Source organism: Mercenaria mercenaria, chromosome 14 (assembly GCF_021730395.1).
Source record: "Mercenaria mercenaria strain notata chromosome 14, MADL_Memer_1, whole genome shotgun sequence".
Lineage (NCBI taxonomy): Eukaryota > Metazoa > Mollusca > Bivalvia > Venerida > Veneridae > Mercenaria > Mercenaria mercenaria.
In genome coordinates, this window is record NC_069374.1 from 60601428 (window position 1) to 60622599 (window position 21172).

General features: G+C 35.2%; 1 protein-coding gene across 4 annotated transcripts in view; it reads left to right on the forward strand.

Moving 5' to 3' along the window:
• The first annotated feature begins 953 nt into the window (after positions 1-953).
• LOC123527010 (E3 ubiquitin-protein ligase MIB2-like) overlaps positions 954-21172 on the forward strand; it is a 37481-nt gene continuing 17262 nt past the window's right edge. For 2 of the 4 annotated variants that reach the window (XM_053523641.1, XM_053523643.1), the window contains exons 1-16: positions 954-1093; positions 3277-3500; positions 6705-6918; positions 9090-9190; positions 9508-9573; positions 10683-10832; positions 11464-11585; positions 11885-12004; positions 12395-12499; positions 13135-13306; positions 14041-14106; positions 17915-18033; positions 18513-18633; positions 19222-19393; positions 19905-20011; positions 20386-20580. In XM_053523641.1, the coding sequence (XP_053379616.1) occupies positions 3299-3500; positions 6705-6918; positions 9090-9190; positions 9508-9573; positions 10683-10832; positions 11464-11585; positions 11885-12004; positions 12395-12499; positions 13135-13306; positions 14041-14106; positions 17915-18033; positions 18513-18633; positions 19222-19393; positions 19905-20011; positions 20386-20580 (2032 nt within the window). In that variant the 5' untranslated portion in view covers positions 954-1093; positions 3277-3298. Of the gene's footprint in view, positions 1094-3276; positions 3501-6704; positions 6919-7250; positions 7435-9089; positions 9191-9507; positions 9574-10682; positions 10833-11463; positions 11586-11884; positions 12005-12394; positions 12500-13134; positions 13307-14040; positions 14107-17914; positions 18034-18512; positions 18634-19221; positions 19394-19904; positions 20012-20385; positions 20581-21172 lie in introns of all 4 variants that reach the window. The other 2 variants (XM_053523642.1, XM_053523644.1) reach the window with 2 other exon arrangements.

The following is a 21172-nucleotide window of genomic DNA, read 5'->3' on the forward strand; positions in this document are numbered from 1 at the left end:
AACATGTTTATTATATATTTTTTATGATTTTTCTTCATTAAAACGTTTCAATATATAGAATATATTTTGTATAACATTACAGCATGCACTTAACTTCTATCACTGACAATCTTTTTAAGTTTAACGATGCATGAGAACCATAACAATCAAATAATGATATAATCATATTGTAGGCATAGGAAATAGAGATCAATATAATTGCACCTTTACTAATCCTACCAGGTGTTCTGTATTACAAAAGTGGATCTATTGTGACATTTTGATACAAGAAAAACTGTATTATCTGCACTATTATTTACCTACTGGTACTTCGTTTTATTATTGGCTTGTTAAAAGTTAATTTTTTACCATATGTAAGTTGACAGAATCATAGGAACCATGTCTTGAGGGGTAAATCAAACACAAATGAATAAATCCTTAATGATTTTGTTGTGCAAAAAAGTATGATATTGTGTCTTAAACAGTTTTCATTTTCCACTCAATTGTGTAATTGCAAGGGAAGTAAACTAATAGATCTCTACTTATAAGTACTAGCCCAAGGCAAGAGTTGTCATTCTTTGTGGATCACAACTTTAAATTAAAAATTAAAACTTCTGTTATTGATATTAACAAAACTATCATAAACTTCACATTTGTGAAATCATTTTTGGTTATTTCAAGGACTTGGAAATTAATTTCTAGACTTTATTTAATGAAATTCTATCATTGAAAATTTTAGGGCCTATCTCTACATATTGTCGTTTAATTGTCGTGCGGGAGTAGTACTATATATACTCGTTTCGTTAAGTATAGTTCGATTCAAAATCACCCTACCGCAAATGACCATTGACTTAATAATACAGGCAACGATGTGTAACGATAAAACTCTTATTCCCTCAAAACATATTCACTAGATTATTTGGTTCTTTCTCTAAAATCGTATTTTTACAGTAAATGTACCCTTAAAACCTTTGTAGGAACGGTCCTTTTGAATGCGACTGTATATACCATTTTGTTGAAAACCTGATTATCGCCCTTGGAATACAGTTAATGAAAACGAAAGTAGGGAAAATATTTTTTCCTCTCAAAGAGTTTCCCGTTAAAATATATAAAGGTAAGTTTCTTGCTTCTTGTTTCGTGTTTAAATCATGTAATAGCTCGTATACATAAAAAATGAGACGCGGTTAGTCAGTTAGTCAGATGATACGATAAACATGTAGATTTTGTATACTGTACGTAGTGTTTATTCAGAACCGAAAGTAGGACATGTACGGACACTGGTATAGATCTGTGTATTAGGTTAAGTATCCGTGTTTGTTTTCGTGGATGACCTGCATAACGTAAACGGTCATCAAAAAGTTCAATAACTTTTCAGTTATGTGAGTTAAAGCTACTCTCCAACAGTTTTGGTGAAATCTCAAATTTAACATGTTCATTTTCACCAAGTCTGACATAAAATGTATGACAATGATTGAATGAAAAATGATAAAGTTGGTGAAAGAAGAATGTAAATTTTCTGGATTATTTCAAAATCATTGCAATGGTTTACTACCGTCTGCATAATTTTTTTTTATTATTATATATTTAAATAAGAAAAGATCTATCATGAAAAAATCAAGTAGATCTATGTACCACCAGGCACTTGCAATCAGAATTTTCACTTTTTTATGGATTTTTTAAGAGAAATTTATCATTTTTCACCTGAAATGTGTGGGTTAGACCCTTTTATGACTAATGTTTATTTATGACGTAGTGACTTAAGTGGTTACAGAAATTAGCATGTCTTTGCCTTATAAATTCAAGACAGAACCACTTCCAGTACGGTAACCGTTATGTATAACGTTACCTAAAAACGGACTGCTCTGTAATCAAAAGTACAAAAACATGGCTTATCACAAAACTGAACTTTTTTTTTCGGGTAAGGCGTTGTTCTTAAACCATGTTTAAACCATGTAATCAATATTACAATGTAGTAGGTATTATATTTATCCTCAAATATTTTCTGATACATGGACTTAATAAATGTTGCATGGAATTTTAAAAGAAACTTTATTTTACTTCTCATTAAACATCTTTTAGTCCGTGATTTAGTACCGTTTCGTTGTGCCACATTTCTGTCTACCTGGAACTTGCAGCAGAAAGTCACTCGTTTTCTGATAGATATTTCATGAACGGGGAGGGCTAGAGAATTGGGGTCGGTCTCATTTTGTAGCTAAATGTACATGTGAAATAGTGATAGGTAGTTTGTTCAAATGTCTAGAAAATTAATTTCACAACGGCCCGGGAAGTGAACCCATTGCTCGCAGGCTCGATTCTCGAGATTCTGGCCTTCAATAGACATATGTATCATTTGTAGGGGGTCATATTTCATTACATATTTTTCATTTTGAACTCATTTAGGATGAAAAACAAGGCCATATTCTTTGTCCCAGGTCCGATACTGGTGCCTGTGGCTCCTACTTGTATTTACATCGTATCAGATATACTGTCGTCACTATAAAAAAACCATTGACGTATTGTACTTTTTTATTGTTGTAAGATTAAATGTGCCTTTAAATGATATACATGTGTATGTCCGTATTATCAATTTTTTCAGATAAGGAAATGTTGACCTGTATAAATTCCGCTTGAGTCCGCTTTAAAAAGGAATTATACGCATTTATCAAGCAAAAAATCAAGCTGAAATAAATGTGTGTGTAAAAAAGGTGGAGGAAATTATATATTTTTTTTAACCCAATATGCCAAACTCTTCCTGTTACCAGTACGAAATAATAACTTTCCAATATGACTTTTCTTAAAAGTCAAACTGCACGCAGGGGTTGCGTCCTTTCAACTTCAGAAATCTCTGCCTATAGGTAAGGGAGATCATTGCGTAAAAATTTGAAGAAAAGAACTATTATTTTATTAGTCTGATTTCTTTATTTCTAAAACTTCAGCTTCAAATACTTATGCGGCATTGTCGTTAATTTAACACATAAAAACACAGCAACTGAAAATTTCTTTTATAAAACATTCACCAAAAGCACACTATATGCAGTAAGATGCGCAAAATGTCATTAAAAAAAGAAAAAAAAAACGTGTAACATTCTGCTTATGTATATTGCGGTGGTGGTGGGGATGGGGTGGGCGTTGGGGAAAAGGATGTATGTGTGGGGATTGTGGGGGAGGGCACCCAACTGCCTGACACAAAAGAAGTTTTGCTTATAGAAAAGGAACATAACTTGCTTCTCTTGGTTGAAATGCAACTCTCACTGCTAATTTATATGACCTCGAAGTTTTAAAAATTGATATTTTCAGTCTAAAGGACGCTCAATTTACAATGAAACCTGGTATTCGAGTCATCCGAGGCCCAGACTGGCGCCTAGGCGACCAAGACGGTGGCCCTGGCTACCTAGGAACCGTTGTAAACATTTTCCCAAATAACAGCGTGCTTGTGAAATGGGATATAGGAACAGAGACGGTCTGCAGGGCGGGACAGGACAGAGCCTTCGATCTACGGCTTTATGATAATGCTCAAATAGGTAATTATTATGTTCTATTCCAAACTGTCTTTCGCTTTAATGTATTATTCCTTTTCAGGCGTCATAAATGACCAATTTGCTCATAGCTGTACGTAAAATTGAAAACAGATTCTCTAAAAACAGATATTTCTGCCATCTGTTACAATTAATCTAAAGGATATTTGAAAGTATCAAATGTTCAAACCTGCATAAATATGGACATAGAAAGATACTATAGTTTGGCCCGGACCAGACATGACTAATATACATTTAAAGTAAGTCTGTTATGTCGTTTGCAGACTGAATTCCTACTTATGTTCTTCTTCCTAAAATGTTGTTTGCAGTTATCTTGTTGAATTACTCTTCTATTTGATGTTGCATCATCAACATATTTTACGTATAGGATGTCTTTGCTCATGTACGTTTTCGCTAAGAATATATCAGAAAATTCTTGTTTGGTTTATACCATATATAAACTACGTCCGTTAATACGTAGTGACGGTACACTGATTAGTTTTCCGTATTAAGTTAGCAGCCACTGCGGGAGGGACGGTCGATAATTCTTGGATTATAATGTTTGTGTTCTATTTAGTATAGTCGTTTTCGCAAATCAAATACGGACGATACATTTAACTTTGTTTGATACTGCAACAGATTCAGTGTTTGTGTGTGTGCGTGTGTGTGTGTGTGTGTGTGTGCTGAAGGCGTTATGTTTAGCTTTCTTCCCAGTTTTCCATGATGAAATTAGTATTGGGGTCAGTCAGACTTGCACGTGTATACGATTTTAAAACACTCTTAGGGCTCATCACATTGTGTTTAAGGAAACTTAGATTATCCGTATTTAGGTCCAGTGTATACAAATTATCTTTACTTAATGTTAACATATGTATAAGTCCATAGTCGAGGTGATGGGTGTCCGTGGCGGTCATATTATCGGCTCATTGCATCGAAATTATCCATATTCTAGTTTGATGCCTTGTTAACCATATTTTAAATTAAGTGACTCCGGAGAGCTATAGTTTACTCCTGGTTAACTGCACACTATGTACAATGAGACTAGGTAAACCTTATCGTGCCTTGATAACCATTTGTCTGGTTAGTTTGGCCATATTAGCTATACTTATGTAGGTTCAGTGTGCCCAAACTAAACAGTGTAATGCATTGAATGAACCCAGCTTGACAAGGTTCATTGAGTATCCACATTTTCGGTAGACAGTGAGCCCTGTTTTAACATAATCAGTTTACCTAAGTAATAATATTCTAGGTTAAATGGACTCATATTCGCATTATCCTAGCGAAAGTATGTGCTGGTAATTATAAGCAACAATATTTGGACTGTGAGCTTAAGTTAGCCATGTTATAATTAATACGTTATATTCTAAGCAAAGTATGTACATGCTAACCAAACTATATTTAAAGGGCAAAGGAAGTAAGGTTCAATCACATAGATGGCACTGAGTACAGTTTAATCATATTCTACATTAAGTCTTAGTCCGTTTTGACCATATTCTGTGATGATTGATTTCATATTAACCACATTTTAGATCAAGTTAGTAAATGTTCACAATATTATAGATCAAGTGTGTCCATTTTACCCATAATCAAACTTAAGTATCTCCAGATTGACACTATTCTAGATCAAATGAGTCCATTTTACCCATAATCGATCTTAAGTATCTCCAGATTGACACTATTCTAGATCAAGTGAGCCCATTTTTCCCATAATCAAACTTAAGTATCTGCAGATTGACACTATTCTAGATCAAGTGAGTCCATTTTACCTATAATCAAACTTAAGTATCTCCAGATTGACACGTTTCTAGATCAAATGAGTCCAATTTATCCATAATCAAACTTAAGTATCTGCAGATTGACACTATTCTAGATCAAGTTAGTCCATTTTACCCGTAATCAAACTTAAGTATCTGCAGATTGACACTATTCTAGATCAAATGAGTCCATTTCACCCATAATCAAACTTAAGTATCTGCACCATAATCAAACTTAAGTATCTGCAGATTGACACTATTCTAGATCAAGTGTGTCCATTTCACCCATAATCAAACTTAAGTATCTGCACCATAATCAAACTTAAGTATCTGCAGATTGACACTATTCTAGATCAAGTGAGTCCATTTTACCCATAATCAAACTTAAGTATCTGCACAATAATCAAACTTAAATATCTCCAGATTGACACTATTCTAGATCAAATGAGTCCATTTCACCCATAATCAAACTTAAGTATCTACACCATAATCAAACTTAAGTATCTGCAGATTGACACTATTCTAGATCAAATTAGTCCATTTTACCCATAATCAGTCTTAAGTATCTCCAGATTGACACTATTCTAGATCAAGTGAACCCATTTTTCCCATAATCAAACTTAAGTATCTGCAGATTGACACTATTCTAGATCAAGTTAGTCCATTTTACCCGTAATCAAACTTAAGTATCTGCAGATTGACACTATTCTAGATCAAATGAGTCCATTTCACCCATAATCAAACCTAAGTATCTGCACCATAATCAAACTTAAGTATCTCCAGATTGATACTATTCTAGATCAAGTGTGTCCATTTCACCCATAATCAAACTTAAGTATCTGCACCATAATCAAACTTAAGTATCTGCAGATTGACACTATTCTAGATCAAGTGAGTCCATTTTACCCATAATCAAACTTAAGTATCTGCACCATAATCAAACTTAAATATCTCCAGATTGACACTATTCTAGATCAAATGAGTCCATTTCACCCATAATCAAACTTAAGTATCTGCACCATAATCAAACTTAAGTATCTGCAGATTGACACTATTCTAGATCAAGTGAGTCCATTTTACCCGTAATCAAACTTAAGTATCTGCAGATTGACCCTATTCTAGATCAAATGAGTCCATTTCACCCATAATCAAACTTAAGTATCTGCACCATAATCAAGTTTAAGTATCTCCAGATTGATACTATTCTAGATCAAGTGGGTCCATTTTACCCATAACCAAATTTAAGTATCTGCAGATTGACATTGTACTAGATCAAATGAGTCCATTTCACCCATAATCAAATTTAAGTATCTGCAGATTGACACTGTTCTAGATCAAATGAGTCCATCTCACCCATAATCAAATTTAAGTATCTGCAGATTGACACTGTTCTAGATCAAGTTTAGTCCAGTTTACCCACGGTTTTATGTGTGTCCGGATTATCCGTATTCTACAGGAACACATCAGAATGGATGGTACTGTGATGGTGAATACTCGACAGAACGTGATGGAAAGAAGCCGACTATACACGGCTTCAAGTGGAAATGTTTAGTGTGTAAAGACACAGATTTTTGCACAGACTGTTATATGTCAGATATGAAAGGCTTTCAGCAACAGTGTGCGGATACAAACCATCCTTTTGTGAGATACATGACACCACGGTCTTTGGTGTAGGTGACCGTTGTTACGATAACATTAAAGACAATATTGATGATGATGATGATTGCGATGATGTTAATATATCTATCATAGTTAAACTATGATTAGCACTGTGATGGCTTCTTTATTGATAATATTCTGCTGCTGCTGTTAGTGTTGTTGCTATTGCTGTTGCTACGGAAGATGATGATGGAAATGAAAATGACCCCTGGTAGGGCTTCCAGTGGAAATGAAGACAGTCCTAAAACCGTAAAAGATTAGAAAATCCAGTTGTAGTTGTTAAGATGTCTAGATCTACTGACGCTGACGACGATTTAAGATTAATGGTAGCTTCTCTTTACAGGAATAAAACAGGTTATATGTGATGGGTCCTGCTTGGACACAAACGACAACAGCGTGTATGGTTTCCGTTGGAAATGTCTGGTATGTGAAGACAGGGATAACTGTACACCGTGTTATATGAAAACAATGGATGAGGTCTGCATGAATCACCCGTTTGCCAGATATATAACTGGTTTCTCAACGGTGTAAGTTTCATGTTTACTGTGTGTATGCACGATGCGTTTGTTGATACCCGGTTCTTCTCTGTACTCTCCTCCCTCTGTTCGGCAGCAGACACAGCACTATCTTCAGCAGCAGTATTATCGTTATTATTTTCTTACTCTGTCGCTCACAGTATTGCTAACTATGGTAGACAAAACTATCGTCAGCACTATCGTCTAATAACTAACTAACTAATACCATTACCACCGATTTTGAAAGTGTTCTAAATTAACATCATCATTATCATCATTGTTACTATCGCCGTCATCATCATCATTATTATATACCCGCATAGATCACCAGCATCATGAAGCATATTTGTAATCTCATTAACATCGTCATGTGGAATCTCATCATCACTGCAGCTTCTAGAACATTCTGAGTAGGTAATATCATCGTTGCAGTCATGCACAATATTGGTAACGTCCTTATCTTTGTCATGCAGAATATGAGCATATTATCACCATCGTCATGTTGCAAATTGGTAACATTATCATCATCGTTATGTAGAATATATGGGCAACCTTTTCATCAATGTCAGGTAGAAAAAGCACAACCTCGTCGTCATTTTCAAGCAGAGAATGTATAACGTTATTGTAATGTTGAACATGTGTAACCCTTTTCGTCAAGTTAAACATTACCAACCTTTTCATCGTCGTCATGTATAAAATGGGCAACTTCGAACCGCATTAGTATCGTCATGTTTGAATATAGACAGCTTTATGGCCAATGTCATGTAGAACTTTGGTATCCTGTTGAATAACATGTGCAACTCTTATAGTACATTGGGATATGTAACCTCATTATCATCGTCATGTAGAACATAGGTAGCCTCATCATCATCATCATCATTATTATGGAGAACATGGGCAAATTTAGCAACATTGTCATAACAAGTGGGCAAATGTAATCTTTATCAATATCGTATCGTTTTGTACATTCTAAATAACCCGATCATCGTCATCATCTAGAAGACCGATAACCTTACCGTCATCGTCATGTAGAAAATAGGAAATGGTATCATCATCATTGTGTAGAACATTGGCATCTTTAAACCTCATCATTATAGTAATGTAAAATACATGTATGAGGTAACCTCATTCTCGTAGTCTTGTAGGACATGAGTAACATTGTCCATAGTGTCATGTAGAACATGGGCAACCTTATCAATAGTGTCATGCAGAAAATGGGTACCCGCAAACTTCATCATCATTATGTACAGTATATATAACCTCATTGACACTGTCATGTAGACCAAAGGCAGCATCATCACCTTCATCATTCGGAATATGAGCAATCCTATTGGCATGCACAACATAACCAAACTCAAACCTTACGTCATCATCATTGTGCTCATTTGATCTTACTTTGTGTTGTGAATACCTCATTCTGCAGTTATGTACTGTTTCAAAGTCATCACTTACTTAATATATTACAATAACTTTTATAATATTTTTTTTTTAACTTTAATCCTATTTGTTTTAAATTCCATCCATATTATCGTCGGGTATTAAAACCTTTAAAATAGATTCTTTTGCATTATTCAAAATAATTAGTTTTGGGTTAAAAGCAAAAATATTTCCAGTTCATTATAATCATACAATGTGTACTTTCATGAGGTGGGTTGTTTCAATTTTAGTGTCCGGGTGCCCCCAAGAAAACGTAGCAAGAAGATCCCTCTCTATGGAATCTTTCCGGGTGCAGAGGTCACAAAGATCGTGTCATCGTCTTCGGACAATGGTGTGTATTGCTGACATATTATTTACATGTATAACATGAAAATGTATCTTTTGGTTTAAACAATATCTTGTTCATCAAATAGCATAAATTATGATAATTTATGTTCCAAAAGCAAGAGATCGAGTAGTAAGCTTATAAGCCATTTTAGAAACTTTTTTCACGTAAATGTATCATTTAATGATAATATCTCAAAACTATTTTTAAGAATAGCAAAAAAAAAAAAGGAAAAATAAGTTAAAAAGAATACAACGTTCGATATTCGCCAAATTTAAAATTGAATAAATTTAAAGAGTATTACGGCAGCGTTTTATTTTCAGAACAACTGGGAGTTGTAAAGGAATTGATAGACCTTCAACCTGATGCCTATCGAAGCGCAGTTAAAGGTATGCTTGCATATATACTAATACTGCAAAGAGCGAAGTTATATAATGACAGTTGTTCAGATTTATTTGCACTAATTTTCCTTATCGAAAGGTCCAGTGGTGTAATAAAACTTTATTTTATCGAGGTATGGTAGGATAAGAATGATGTCAATTGTATAGCACGTACATCGGTCGTTCCCAATCGTTCCGAAAATATGCGCATGACCTTTCCATGTTGTTGATGTCTACCACATTTGGATGGAAACTAAAGGAGGAAGTTTGTAGACAATGTTCCCATTACTTGTAATACTTCAAAGCCCAAAAAGGGCCGTAACTCAAGAACAAATAATAGGACATAACAGTCATGACAAAATGCGCATGTCTTTTCATGTTGATGTTGTATACCAAATTTTAATTTCAGTTAGTAACAAAGTGTAGAATGTAGTAAAGTGTTCAAACACTATATCTTCCGGGTCTTTGGCACCGGGGACATAAGATTCGTCGGTTAAATACCAGTGTACACTGATGTTGTGCTGAAACATTTTGAAGATTGAATTTAAGGTTTGAGTTTACAGCGTTTCTCGATTCTGACACCTTTTTAGGACACATATTGTATTTATCTTCCGTACTGATTCGTTACCATTTAGTATAATTCTGCAGTTGTGCTCAAACTCCAACACAGTATTACTTCCCCTATCGGAATAGTAGATTGTTTAACATTATTTTTACGCGAAAGTAATCGGTATCGGCATGTTGAATATGAAAAACCGGGTAAATCAGATAATTTAAACATCTTCGTTTTAGTTTATTTATACTCGCTCCCGGCTATTGCCATACGGGCGAGAGTCGCGTCTTTTCATGCCGTCTGTCTTAGTCCTGGTGGAGTACCAATTTATCATTCGTAGAAAACCCTGACTGAATTTTGAGGTGGTACCGCCCTTTCTCGTCATAGATTGAGACTACATCGGCTGACCTCAATATAATTATAAAAACTTCTTGTGGACTCGCATGCCTTTTTCGCGAAGAGCACGCTGCGAGAGCTCAGGAGAAGAGATCATTTAAAGTAGACTGTTAGACAGGTTATAACCATAAGAGTTACTAACTGTTGTGTATAAATTGACATATTGCAGTGGAATGGGTGGGTGCAACACAAAAGAAAACAGATGAAGGCGAACCTGATTGGCCAATATACAGAATAGGGGCGGACGGGAAGGTGGAGCTCAAGTTGATAACACCTGCCTCCCCAGGAACAGTATATGTTGATCATTTGCCAGTCTTGGGTGCGTATGAGTGTTTCGTAGCTTAATGTTTGGGTGCTGGGCGCAGTGACCTAAACAAGAAGAAAATGGCGGGTTCAGATTTTACTCTACACTTGAATCTTAATATAAAATGTTAGTGAATGTAAATCAGGGTATTTTGACGGGTGCTTTATACTTTCCACGCTAATGAAATAGTGGGAGCGTCTCCTGTATCTTTCACTTGTCTCCATTACCTAAAGCTAACTAACATTCTTCAGGAGGGGCCTCCAATATTGGCAACAGGTTGCGAATATAAAAAACCCAACAAAAACAAACTTAGATACAAACGAACCAGGATGCATAAATATACATGGATGTTTCGGTGACATTAAGTTAGTATGTGCATATTAATACAAAAATAAATGTGTTTATACATCGGCTCTCAGTTATCGTCGTACAAAGTAATGGAATGTCATAAGCAGGTCAGTTGCATTTTGCATACCTCTGTAGACTTTTTGTTTGTTAGAAATATATGGTTCACCTATGTTTTCCGTCACTTATCTATATTTGTCTTAAACATGTTTTATTCTGTACTTATATATATGTACTCTCTGATTAGTTATTTAAGTCGTCAAAGGTATAAGAAAATAAATGGAAAGAGGTTTTGTTTCAGATCTGACCATGCCGGTGGATATAGAATTCAATGTAGGGGACAGAGTTCGTGTTGATCTTAACTTAGATACGTACAAACCTTTACTAACTGAATATGGAGGCTGGATTCCAGACTTGGAGAGGGTAAAACTGCTTCGACTTGTTGCTGATCTCATTTACTTGCTATAAATAGTTTAGGTTGTGCCAATTACTTTAAAATCCTCAAAGAATATTGTCAGTACTCCCGTTTAGGCGACTGTTATAATTTTATGACGTACCTTGTTGATTTATTGGGCGTATATATATTTTACCTTGAAGAAATATTTTGTTTTAAGTCGCAATTCTAGTGAGAATACAGTCGGGTTCAAGTTTCAGTTTTCTTATCCCCACTCTCAACCTTTTGGTAAACGAGAACTTTATTTGTTCTTAATTGACCTTTCTAGGTGTTAGGTGAGGAGGGCACAGTGATGGAGGTCAAGGACACAAACAGAAGAATTGTTTCTGTTCGGTATGAATCTCTAGGTATCACCGTCCGTGCCATGTACATGAATGTGTTAACAAAGGTTTGTATGAATCAAATTTACGTATACAGCTTTTAACAGGTTTAACATGTACATGATGTAAATCACATTCGTTATTTTGTAGAATATCTTATGTTTCAGTGTAAATCGCTTTAGAAACAGATTCTATCGAGCAGGGAAGACTACGATTGAATTGCCGAGGGTTTTCGGCATTTTAAGACCTGTCAAAAAAGATAATGTTAAATATTCTCGTGTTACTCCCCGCATGTATTACTATGAATTTAATTACCGTTTTTTTTTAAACCATTATTTTCATTGCAGCGGTGGCTGTAAAGTTACAAAATACCAAGAATCGCTTTTAGATTTAAAAGAGTATGTAATTATTTTACAGTGTACCTGATTCATGTTTACCTTATGATTTTCTCTCACCAGATATCCACTATCTCGGCCGGGGATACTGTGAAGATAATACAGGACCAGAATAAAATGAAGAAGTTACAAGTGGGCCATGGTGGATGGCAGCAAGCATTTGTTTCTGTATGTGTTGTACGAGATTCTAATATTATTCTCTTAATATAAAGTCATTTCGTTATTAATGGAGTCTAACAATATTTCTAACAAATGGTAGTGTAACCAAAATCGTGTCGACAACAACTACCGTTAAGGCATGATTTCGCCAACAGAATTTTTTTTATACTGTTGGTCACAGAAACTTTGATGTACTGTCGATCGCAGAAAGTTTTACTTAATGCTCATCATAGAAAGTTATGTGTACTAACGATGACAGGAACGTATAGTACGTACTGTCTATCACTGAAAAGTGTACAAACTTTCTAACATTCAGAAATGTTAAAATACTGCAGATCACAGGAATTTACACTGTCGATTAATCACAGAAAGTCACACTATCGATCATAGAAAGTTATATGTTCTGCCGATCACAGAAACTTATAATATAATATTATGTACTATCGATTACAGAAAGGTTCATGTACTGTACAATGTACTAAACGAATAGGCTGAATCTTATAATGGAACATTAATTAACATCTGTAGTTATTACAGTCTTTCACTACACAGCTAAGTTCGACCTAATAGCTTTTTAGCAGTATATGTAGTATGTAATATGTAATGAATAATGATAAAATTGACGGATGTTCTCCTCTGTTTAGATCCTTGGAGCTACTGGGCGTGTTGTACGCGTTAGCGACTCTAAGGACGCCATTGTGAAGGTTGCCGGGGAAACATTCGTTCTTAACCAATCTTGTCTCGTCTTACAACAGCATGCAGAGGAAGTAGCTCCAGTGTCGTCTGATGCAGATTCTCTGAAACGAAGCTTTAAAGGTATCTGACAACCTTAAGTTCTTTAAGTTTTTGAAATTTTAATACGCCTTTTTGAAAGATAATTTAGATTTTTATATTGATGTAGCTTTTCATTATTCTGTTATAATATAGTAGCTGTTACTTCTTGAGTTTTGCCGCATTCGAAAAGACCAGTTTGTATAGGATTATCATGATAATTATGTAATTTCCGAAGCAAGTGCTATATTTTTGTTGTACAGTGTGAAAATACATTAAACCACAAAGAAAAGAACGAGGACCTAATGAATTTACCTACAAATTTATAGCAAGAAATTAAATAGTTCACAATTTCTGTAAATTTCATCATAAAACGTGGCAAGTGTAATAATTATTAGAATCTAGATTCTTTAGTTATTTGTGTAAAGTAACTACTTAATGTAAGGCCTTTGAGGCCAAATATGGGTAAAACATTGAACTTCAAAATTATATCAACTATATATAATTTTAATGTCTATGAGTGATTTTACATACTGAAATGAGACAAAATTCACACAAAACTACCAGAGTTTTCTATGTAGATCTAAAGAACCTTTAAAGTTAATGTGCTAAATGACCATGTTTTCATTTAGTGATAGCTATAGGTTCACTTCATTCGTCGTTTCCTTATGCCCCTCTCTTTTCAATGAGATTTATAATTGTTTTAAAGCCTTTCATAAGTTTATCATTTCCTTATCAAATTTATCTTTTTTAAACTGACATTACTCATAACTTTTCAACAGGAAGTTTCCGAAGATCAGCCTCGGTTTCAGTACCGGAAGCAGCGAGGAGAACGATACGAGCCGGTAACGTTTTACCAGTTTTACTTTCCTCATGAGTTTTATTCCGCATCATTTACTTCCCGCACGATTGAAGATAATGATTTTGTTTACTACAACTGTGTCCTTCATACGTCCACCTCATCTTATTGTATGCACAGTAACGTTGGCGTTGATATGATAATAAAAATAAATAAATTTCACTTTAATTTCTTAATCCTAAGGGCTTATTTCATATATTATTAAATGCAGTACACGCATGTCAAATGTTTATGCTTACTTCTGGTAGGACTTTCGAACATCAAAATTATACCGTGGCCTCGGCTGTCGGTTCGAAACTTTGATAGAGGTGAAATTTTCTGTAAAGGAAGCCATTCCTACCCAGGGACTAGCCTGTATCTGAAGTAATTCTTGAAGGGACAACTCCGCCACAAGTCGCCACATGACACGTGACTTAAAACTAAACATTAACAAGCAAGCAAAACACCTTGTCACGACCAGAAATATGAATAATCTATGTAAAATTGCGAGCAATGTCACCGAATTTAGTTCAATTTCAGATGTCTCTTACTTGTAGACTTATATTTTGTCAGTCGTAAAAATGTCTTTTATTTGGACTAGATGCTGATAGAAAAAGCCTTATGACATAATGTATTTGCAGTAAGATTTAAGAACGTCAATATAGAGAAAAAATATTTCGTAAAAAATGCCTTTTTAGCTCACCTGTCAAGAAGTGACAAGGTGAGCTATTGTGACCACTTGATGTCCGTCGTGCGTCGTGCGTTGTGCGTCGTCAGTCGTCAGTCGTCCGTCGTGCGTCAACAATTTGTAAAAAAATCTTCTTCTGCAAAACCACTGGGCAAAATTACACCAAACTTCACAGGAATGGTACTTGGGTGGCCACCTTTCAAATTTGTTCAAATAATTGAATTCCATGCAGAACTCTGGTTGCCATGGCAACCGAAAGGAAAACTTTAAAAATCTTCTTCTCAAAAACCAGAAGCCCTAGAGCTTTGATATTTGGTGTGTAGCATTACCTTGTGGACCTCTACCAGATTTGTTCAAATCATGACCCCGGGCTCAAAATTGATCCCGCCTCAGGGGTCACTTGATTTTACTTAGGAAAATCTTTAAAAATCTTCTTCTCAAAAAGCAGAAATCCTAGAGCTTAGATATTTGACATATAGCATTGCCTAGTGGACCTCAACTAAAGTTGTTCAAATCATGACCCCGGGGTCAAAATTGACCCCGCCCCATGGGTCACTTGATTTTACTTAGGAAAATCTTCAAAATTTTTCTAAAAATAAACCAGAAGGCCTAGAGCTAAGATTTTTCACTTGTAGCATTGCCTAGTAGACCTCTACAAAATTTTTCAAATCATTACCCCCGGGGTTAAGATTGACCTCGACCCAGGGGTCACTTGATTTTACATAGGAAAATCTTAAAAAATCTTCTTCTCAAAAACCAGAAGACCTAGAGCTTGATGATTCTTTTGATGAGTTTTTACCTTCTTGTCCTTAAGTGCAGTGATAACCGGTGAGCGATATAGGGACATTATGGCCCTCTTGTTTGAAGTTTGTTGCCGTGGTAACAGTTATTCTCCATTAAAAGGCATGGTTTTTTTTCTAAAGCTGTTTTGTATAATTAGTGTACTCTTCAGCCCATCTATACACCATGCTTTGAATAATACATTAAAATCCTTTAAAATTACATGTAGCTGGTAGGTGAAAGCGTATGATACTGTATTTTATCACATGTTAGACGTCATGCTGATGAAATAAAGACATTACATAATTTTGATATTACGCTAATGTGTAATACAGCTATGACGTTGACATCGCTTCAGGTATAGGGGACGTTGGTCAAGTTAACGTTGTCTATAATAGGTAAAGAAAAAAGCAATTTTGATGTTTCATCAAAAAAGCTTACATTTGACAAAAGAACATTGCATTTGTGTCGTTTCACATTGAATTTATTAAAATCGTTGAATGAAATTCATAAAATACTTGGCAGAGCCACGCTTTGTATTATTATGTCTCCCACCACACAGTGGTGTGGGAGACATATTGATTTACTCCAGTCTGTGTGTCCGTCTTTGTGTGTGTCTGTCACAAAGCTTGTCCGCACTCTATGTCGAACATTTCTCATTCGATTTTCATCAAACTTGAACAAAATGTGTTTGATCATAAGACCACGGCCAAGTTCGATAACTAGTCAAATCGGTCCAGGCATATTGGAGTTATGGCTCTTGAATTACCTAAAATCGGGCTTTTTACTTTTGTCCAGATTCAAAGTAGAACATTTCTCATCCGATCTTCATCAAACTTGAACAAAATGTGTTTGACCATGAGACCTCAGCCAAGTTCGATAACTAGCCAAATCGGGCTAGGCATTTTGGAGTTACGGCCATTGAATTACCGAAAATCGGCCTTTTTACTTTTGTCCGCACTCTAAGTGGAACATTTCTCATCCAGTCTTCACCAAACTCGCACAAAATGTTTGACCATAATACCTCAGACAAATTCAATAAAGAGCCAAATCGGTCCAGGCATTTTGGAGTTCTGGCCTTTGCATTGTAGTGAGTAAACAGTATATAAAGACTGACTTGCTATTTAGATGATTAGACAGTTGTGGGAGACATTCGCTTTTCTCAAAAGCAGCTCTTGTTTTATTTAACTTGTTTGTTTACCTATAAATTTATGTAGGAACTTCATTACTTTTAAAAGGGCATGTGTTAACTAAATGCCCTTCGAAATGTACTCAACCGCGGAACACTGTTAAACACTTACGACAAAGATTTATTTTCATTGACAAGTAAATAAGTTATTTACGGGTTGAAGGATTTCCGTGTATTACGTAGTGTTACTAAAAATATCATTTAAACCGAAACTATTAAACCCACATTTATAGCGTTAATAATGGCAGAGTCGGAAGGTATGTAAAACTTTAAATATTGAATATTTTAAAATTGAATAAAGACAAATTTTTGCATTTACCTTATCAGGTAAATCACGTAAATTAAAGTTAAATCATTAAGCGAAAGAAAAATGAATAGATCAATAGGAATAAATAAAATCTTATATCCGTTTGAGGAAATTGAAATCGAAAGTAGTATACATTTAAGATTATGATTGTTCAAGTTGTAAGTTATTGCAATTAATACAGCTTTCGTTAGTTAAACTTTTGCAACAGCTTTTTTAATAGATATATATTTTTTGTAATAGAAATTATATAGGCCTACATGTACAATTTACAAATCGAAACAGGAAGTAAAATTACCAACAGCTCGGTTTATCATATTCCTTGTTTCTGTTTCCATTAGATAGTGTTTTTTATGTGGAATGTTCACAACATAAAAAAAAAAAAAAAAAAAAAAAAAAAAAAAAAAAAAAAATAAATATATATATATATATATATATATATATATATATAATAGTTAATAATTTCAACTAAACTAGTTTAATAATTACAACTAAACTAGGTCAAATATTATTGTAAATTGTATAGACAAGGTTAACAGCAAGAATTTTTTTGTATTATGACGCTGTATAGTTATATTGTTTTCTTACAAACATTGAAACTGTTACAACAGACTGTTACGGACAAATTGACGAGAATTTTTAGAGAGTCTGAGCAGTTTGTTTGGAAACAAAAAATCCCTTTGTAACATACATACATTTCTGATTAATATTTATTATATTGATATGGTCAGAATGGGAAGGCACTTTTGATATTGATTAAAACCTGCTTTCTTAAAGCCATGTGAATTTATTTCGAGAGCACGAGAGCACGTGTTACTGAGAAAGAGTTTTGCTATTACTCGGTATGATTACAGATATATCTGTTGGGGTTGGAACACGTGTTGTTAGGGGTCCTGATTGGAGTCCGGACTTTCAGGACCAAGATGGCGGTGAAGGTCACGTGGGCAGTGTAGTGGAAATCTGTGGACTGAAGGTAAAATATACAGATGTTGATGCCGTAGGGCATAATATGATGGTGCACTTATACTTACTTGCAATTGAGCTAGCATTTATAGCGACATTGTAGAGTGTCCGCCTTAGGTGTGAGAGGTCCCGGGTTCAATTATCGGTAAGGGCTGAAATGGTTTCAGTCTGTTACATTGGCCTAAATGTAAAACATGGATATGTCTTCTCATAAGATAAGTAGTACATTATGTCATTCTTATATTCTGAAAAGGTAGTATCCATGCCAATGTTGGAACAACAGATAGATAGAGCTATCCATGATATCACGAAGGAAAACATGTAATTACTGATAACAATATTTTGTTTAGATTTAATAGTTGGATGAAAAATTAAAACACTCCACTGAAAACCTATTTTTTCTTACAACTGGTTAAAAACACTCATTAATGTATGATGTTCTTCGTTTTCAAACACCAGTCAAGTGTTGATACTTCCTCGTACTTACAGGACAATGGCATGTATCCAAAACAGTGTGTAGTTGTACAGTGGGATAATGGGGAGAAGAATGTATACAGGGCAGGTTATGAGAAAGCGTATGACCTGAGGATCTATGATAATGCTGGAATAGGTAAATCTGCATTTTTATATGTCACGGTACTGACGTGGTCATGTCAGGGTAGAATATGTGTTAGGCAGCCGGCAGCCGGTTAGCTCAGTCGGTAGAGCACTCGCCCTTTGAGCGAGGGGTCCCGGGTTCGTGCCCCGGACTTACTGCACATTTTTCTCACCCTGTGACCTATAGACCAATGATTAGGGCTTTGTGACTTATCACATTCATACTGTTCGTTTATCCGCTCATTCATACTTTTTTCTATTCTTGTAAGAAACTATGAAGCGAAATGTATGGATCCAGATCAGACAGTGCAGATGTGGATGCTGATCTGTTTTCATAGTGTTTGCAAAACCCTAACGACGGTATGAGCACAGCTGCGCTCTGATATCAAGCTATTTTTGCTTTGAAATTCGTTATGATAATCACCTTCAGGCTCCCCTTGCTAATGTAGAATGCAATATAGTTTGAAACTTAAGGATACATTTAAACAATTATAAGTAGAATAAAATATCAAACGTTGTTGCTTCAGAACTGAAGCCTAGTCTGTGTAAAGTAGAAGCTATATTTCGCATGGCTGTAAATAATCTGGTTCTTTTTTTCCAGGTGTCAAGCACAATGTTAAGTGTGCAGGCTGTGACATAGACACTGTATTTGGAATGTTATGGACCTGCAGCGAGTGCCCGGATGTTAACCTATGCACGGAATGCTACTTCAATGATAAACACGAGATCAACCATCAGTTTATCAGACATGACACCGTTGATCGTTCTGAAGGGTGATTGTCTTTATTAAGTTTGTTAATATTGTGTTTAGTTATATCAGTGCAAATTGTTTTATCTTTTTGCCTTGTGAAAGCCATATGTTTTTCTTTAGTAATACTTATCTAGAACTTTGTAAACCTAAAATCGCGTTTTATGAGTAATGGATTTGTAACCTTAAGCGCTGTCTTTGAGTGTCAGGAGATTTTGATTGAGGCAGTCATATTATATTACCAGAAGACAATGTGTTAGGGTGTATTTTTGGCAAAGAAATTTATGAACATTTTAGCCGCATTTCGGTAATGTAGGGAGTGTTCGAGGAAAATTGACCAAAAAGACATGAAAACTTCCTCATTTTAGCCGCACTCCGTGTATTAGAAGAAGGATGGATTTACATGAAACATTTGCAAGGGAGAAGTCCGATACGAATATTTGTTTTGTAGACCGACCTAAGAGTTTTGTTTTTGGTTATGTAATAGCTATTTATTTATTTACCTTTATTTGCAATTTATTTCGTTTTGTTATTAGGATGCAGGTTCCAAAACGAGGTATCAGTAGAACTCTTCCTGCCATGGGGATATTTGAGAAATGCAAGGTGCGCAGAGGCCCTGACTGGAGGTGGCATAACCAAGATGGTATATATATATTGCTTTTTTACTGGTCCAAATTGACCAATTGATATGACCAGTAACATGCGTTGCATATGTTTTTGACATACTTGTGTGCCTATGAAGACCTGCAGTTATTCATATACCTAGAACACATGCTCAAAGACAGAATTACTATCGCCAGTTTTAGCTGAGCAATAATAATTAAGACTGAAAATACATTAAAGTAGATAGTGTCAGTATATTGAAGATCAAATGAATTCTATATATCAAAAACTATAAAAAGCGTACAGTGCCAACTCTGCTACTGTCTGACTATCTGCCATTGCTTAAGAATGCCTAAAGATAGATTTTCAATGAAATTTTCTTTTATGATAACTAACCTGTATTAATGATTCAAGGTGGTGAAGATAAATATGGCGAAGTGATTGCGATAGTAAACTTCAGTCCGGACACGGACCGAGATGCGGCGGAAGTGACGTGGGAGAACGGATATACAAACGTGTATCGCCTTGGCTATAAGGGACGCCACGATGTTGTATGCATAAAACCAGTCAATGGAGGAAAGTTCTACAAGGATCATCTTCCAATACTAAGTATGACCATGATCTTCGTTGGCACATGTTAGTTTGAGAAGTATTCAAAAATGCAGTGTTCAAAAAAGCAGTGTGTCATCTTTCTTAATGTCCACACTTTTAACTCGCCATAACTTACTAAATATAGGTTACTTTTAAACGGGAAGCACGTGGCATGTTCTTCGTTCATGCTACCTTTTACAGAAACAAAAATCTTTAACATATATTGCACCAACTGATTCATGGATGGATAATACTTACCCCAAAGCAGATGCCTGCAAAAATATCGGTGAACTGTTCTGTCCGCCACGAACTGTTTTTCTCGGAACCGGTTAGCGGGTGTGATATTGTACTCGTCTACGAAGAAGTTTTTAATCTTACACGGAAATTAAAAATAAACCCTTTCGGATATACATGCAGGAAATAATGACTGGTCTTCAGTTATGGATTCTCACTTATTTAGAATATTAGGCCTAAGTGCAGAGAAATATTTTTGAAGTCAATAGAAATAGATTATTAAAATTTGTGTGGGGAAATATGAACGAGTTCTGCATCGAAATATTCCGTGAATTTTAGGAGATCAATATTCTTCTGCTAAAGAGCGAGTGCATAT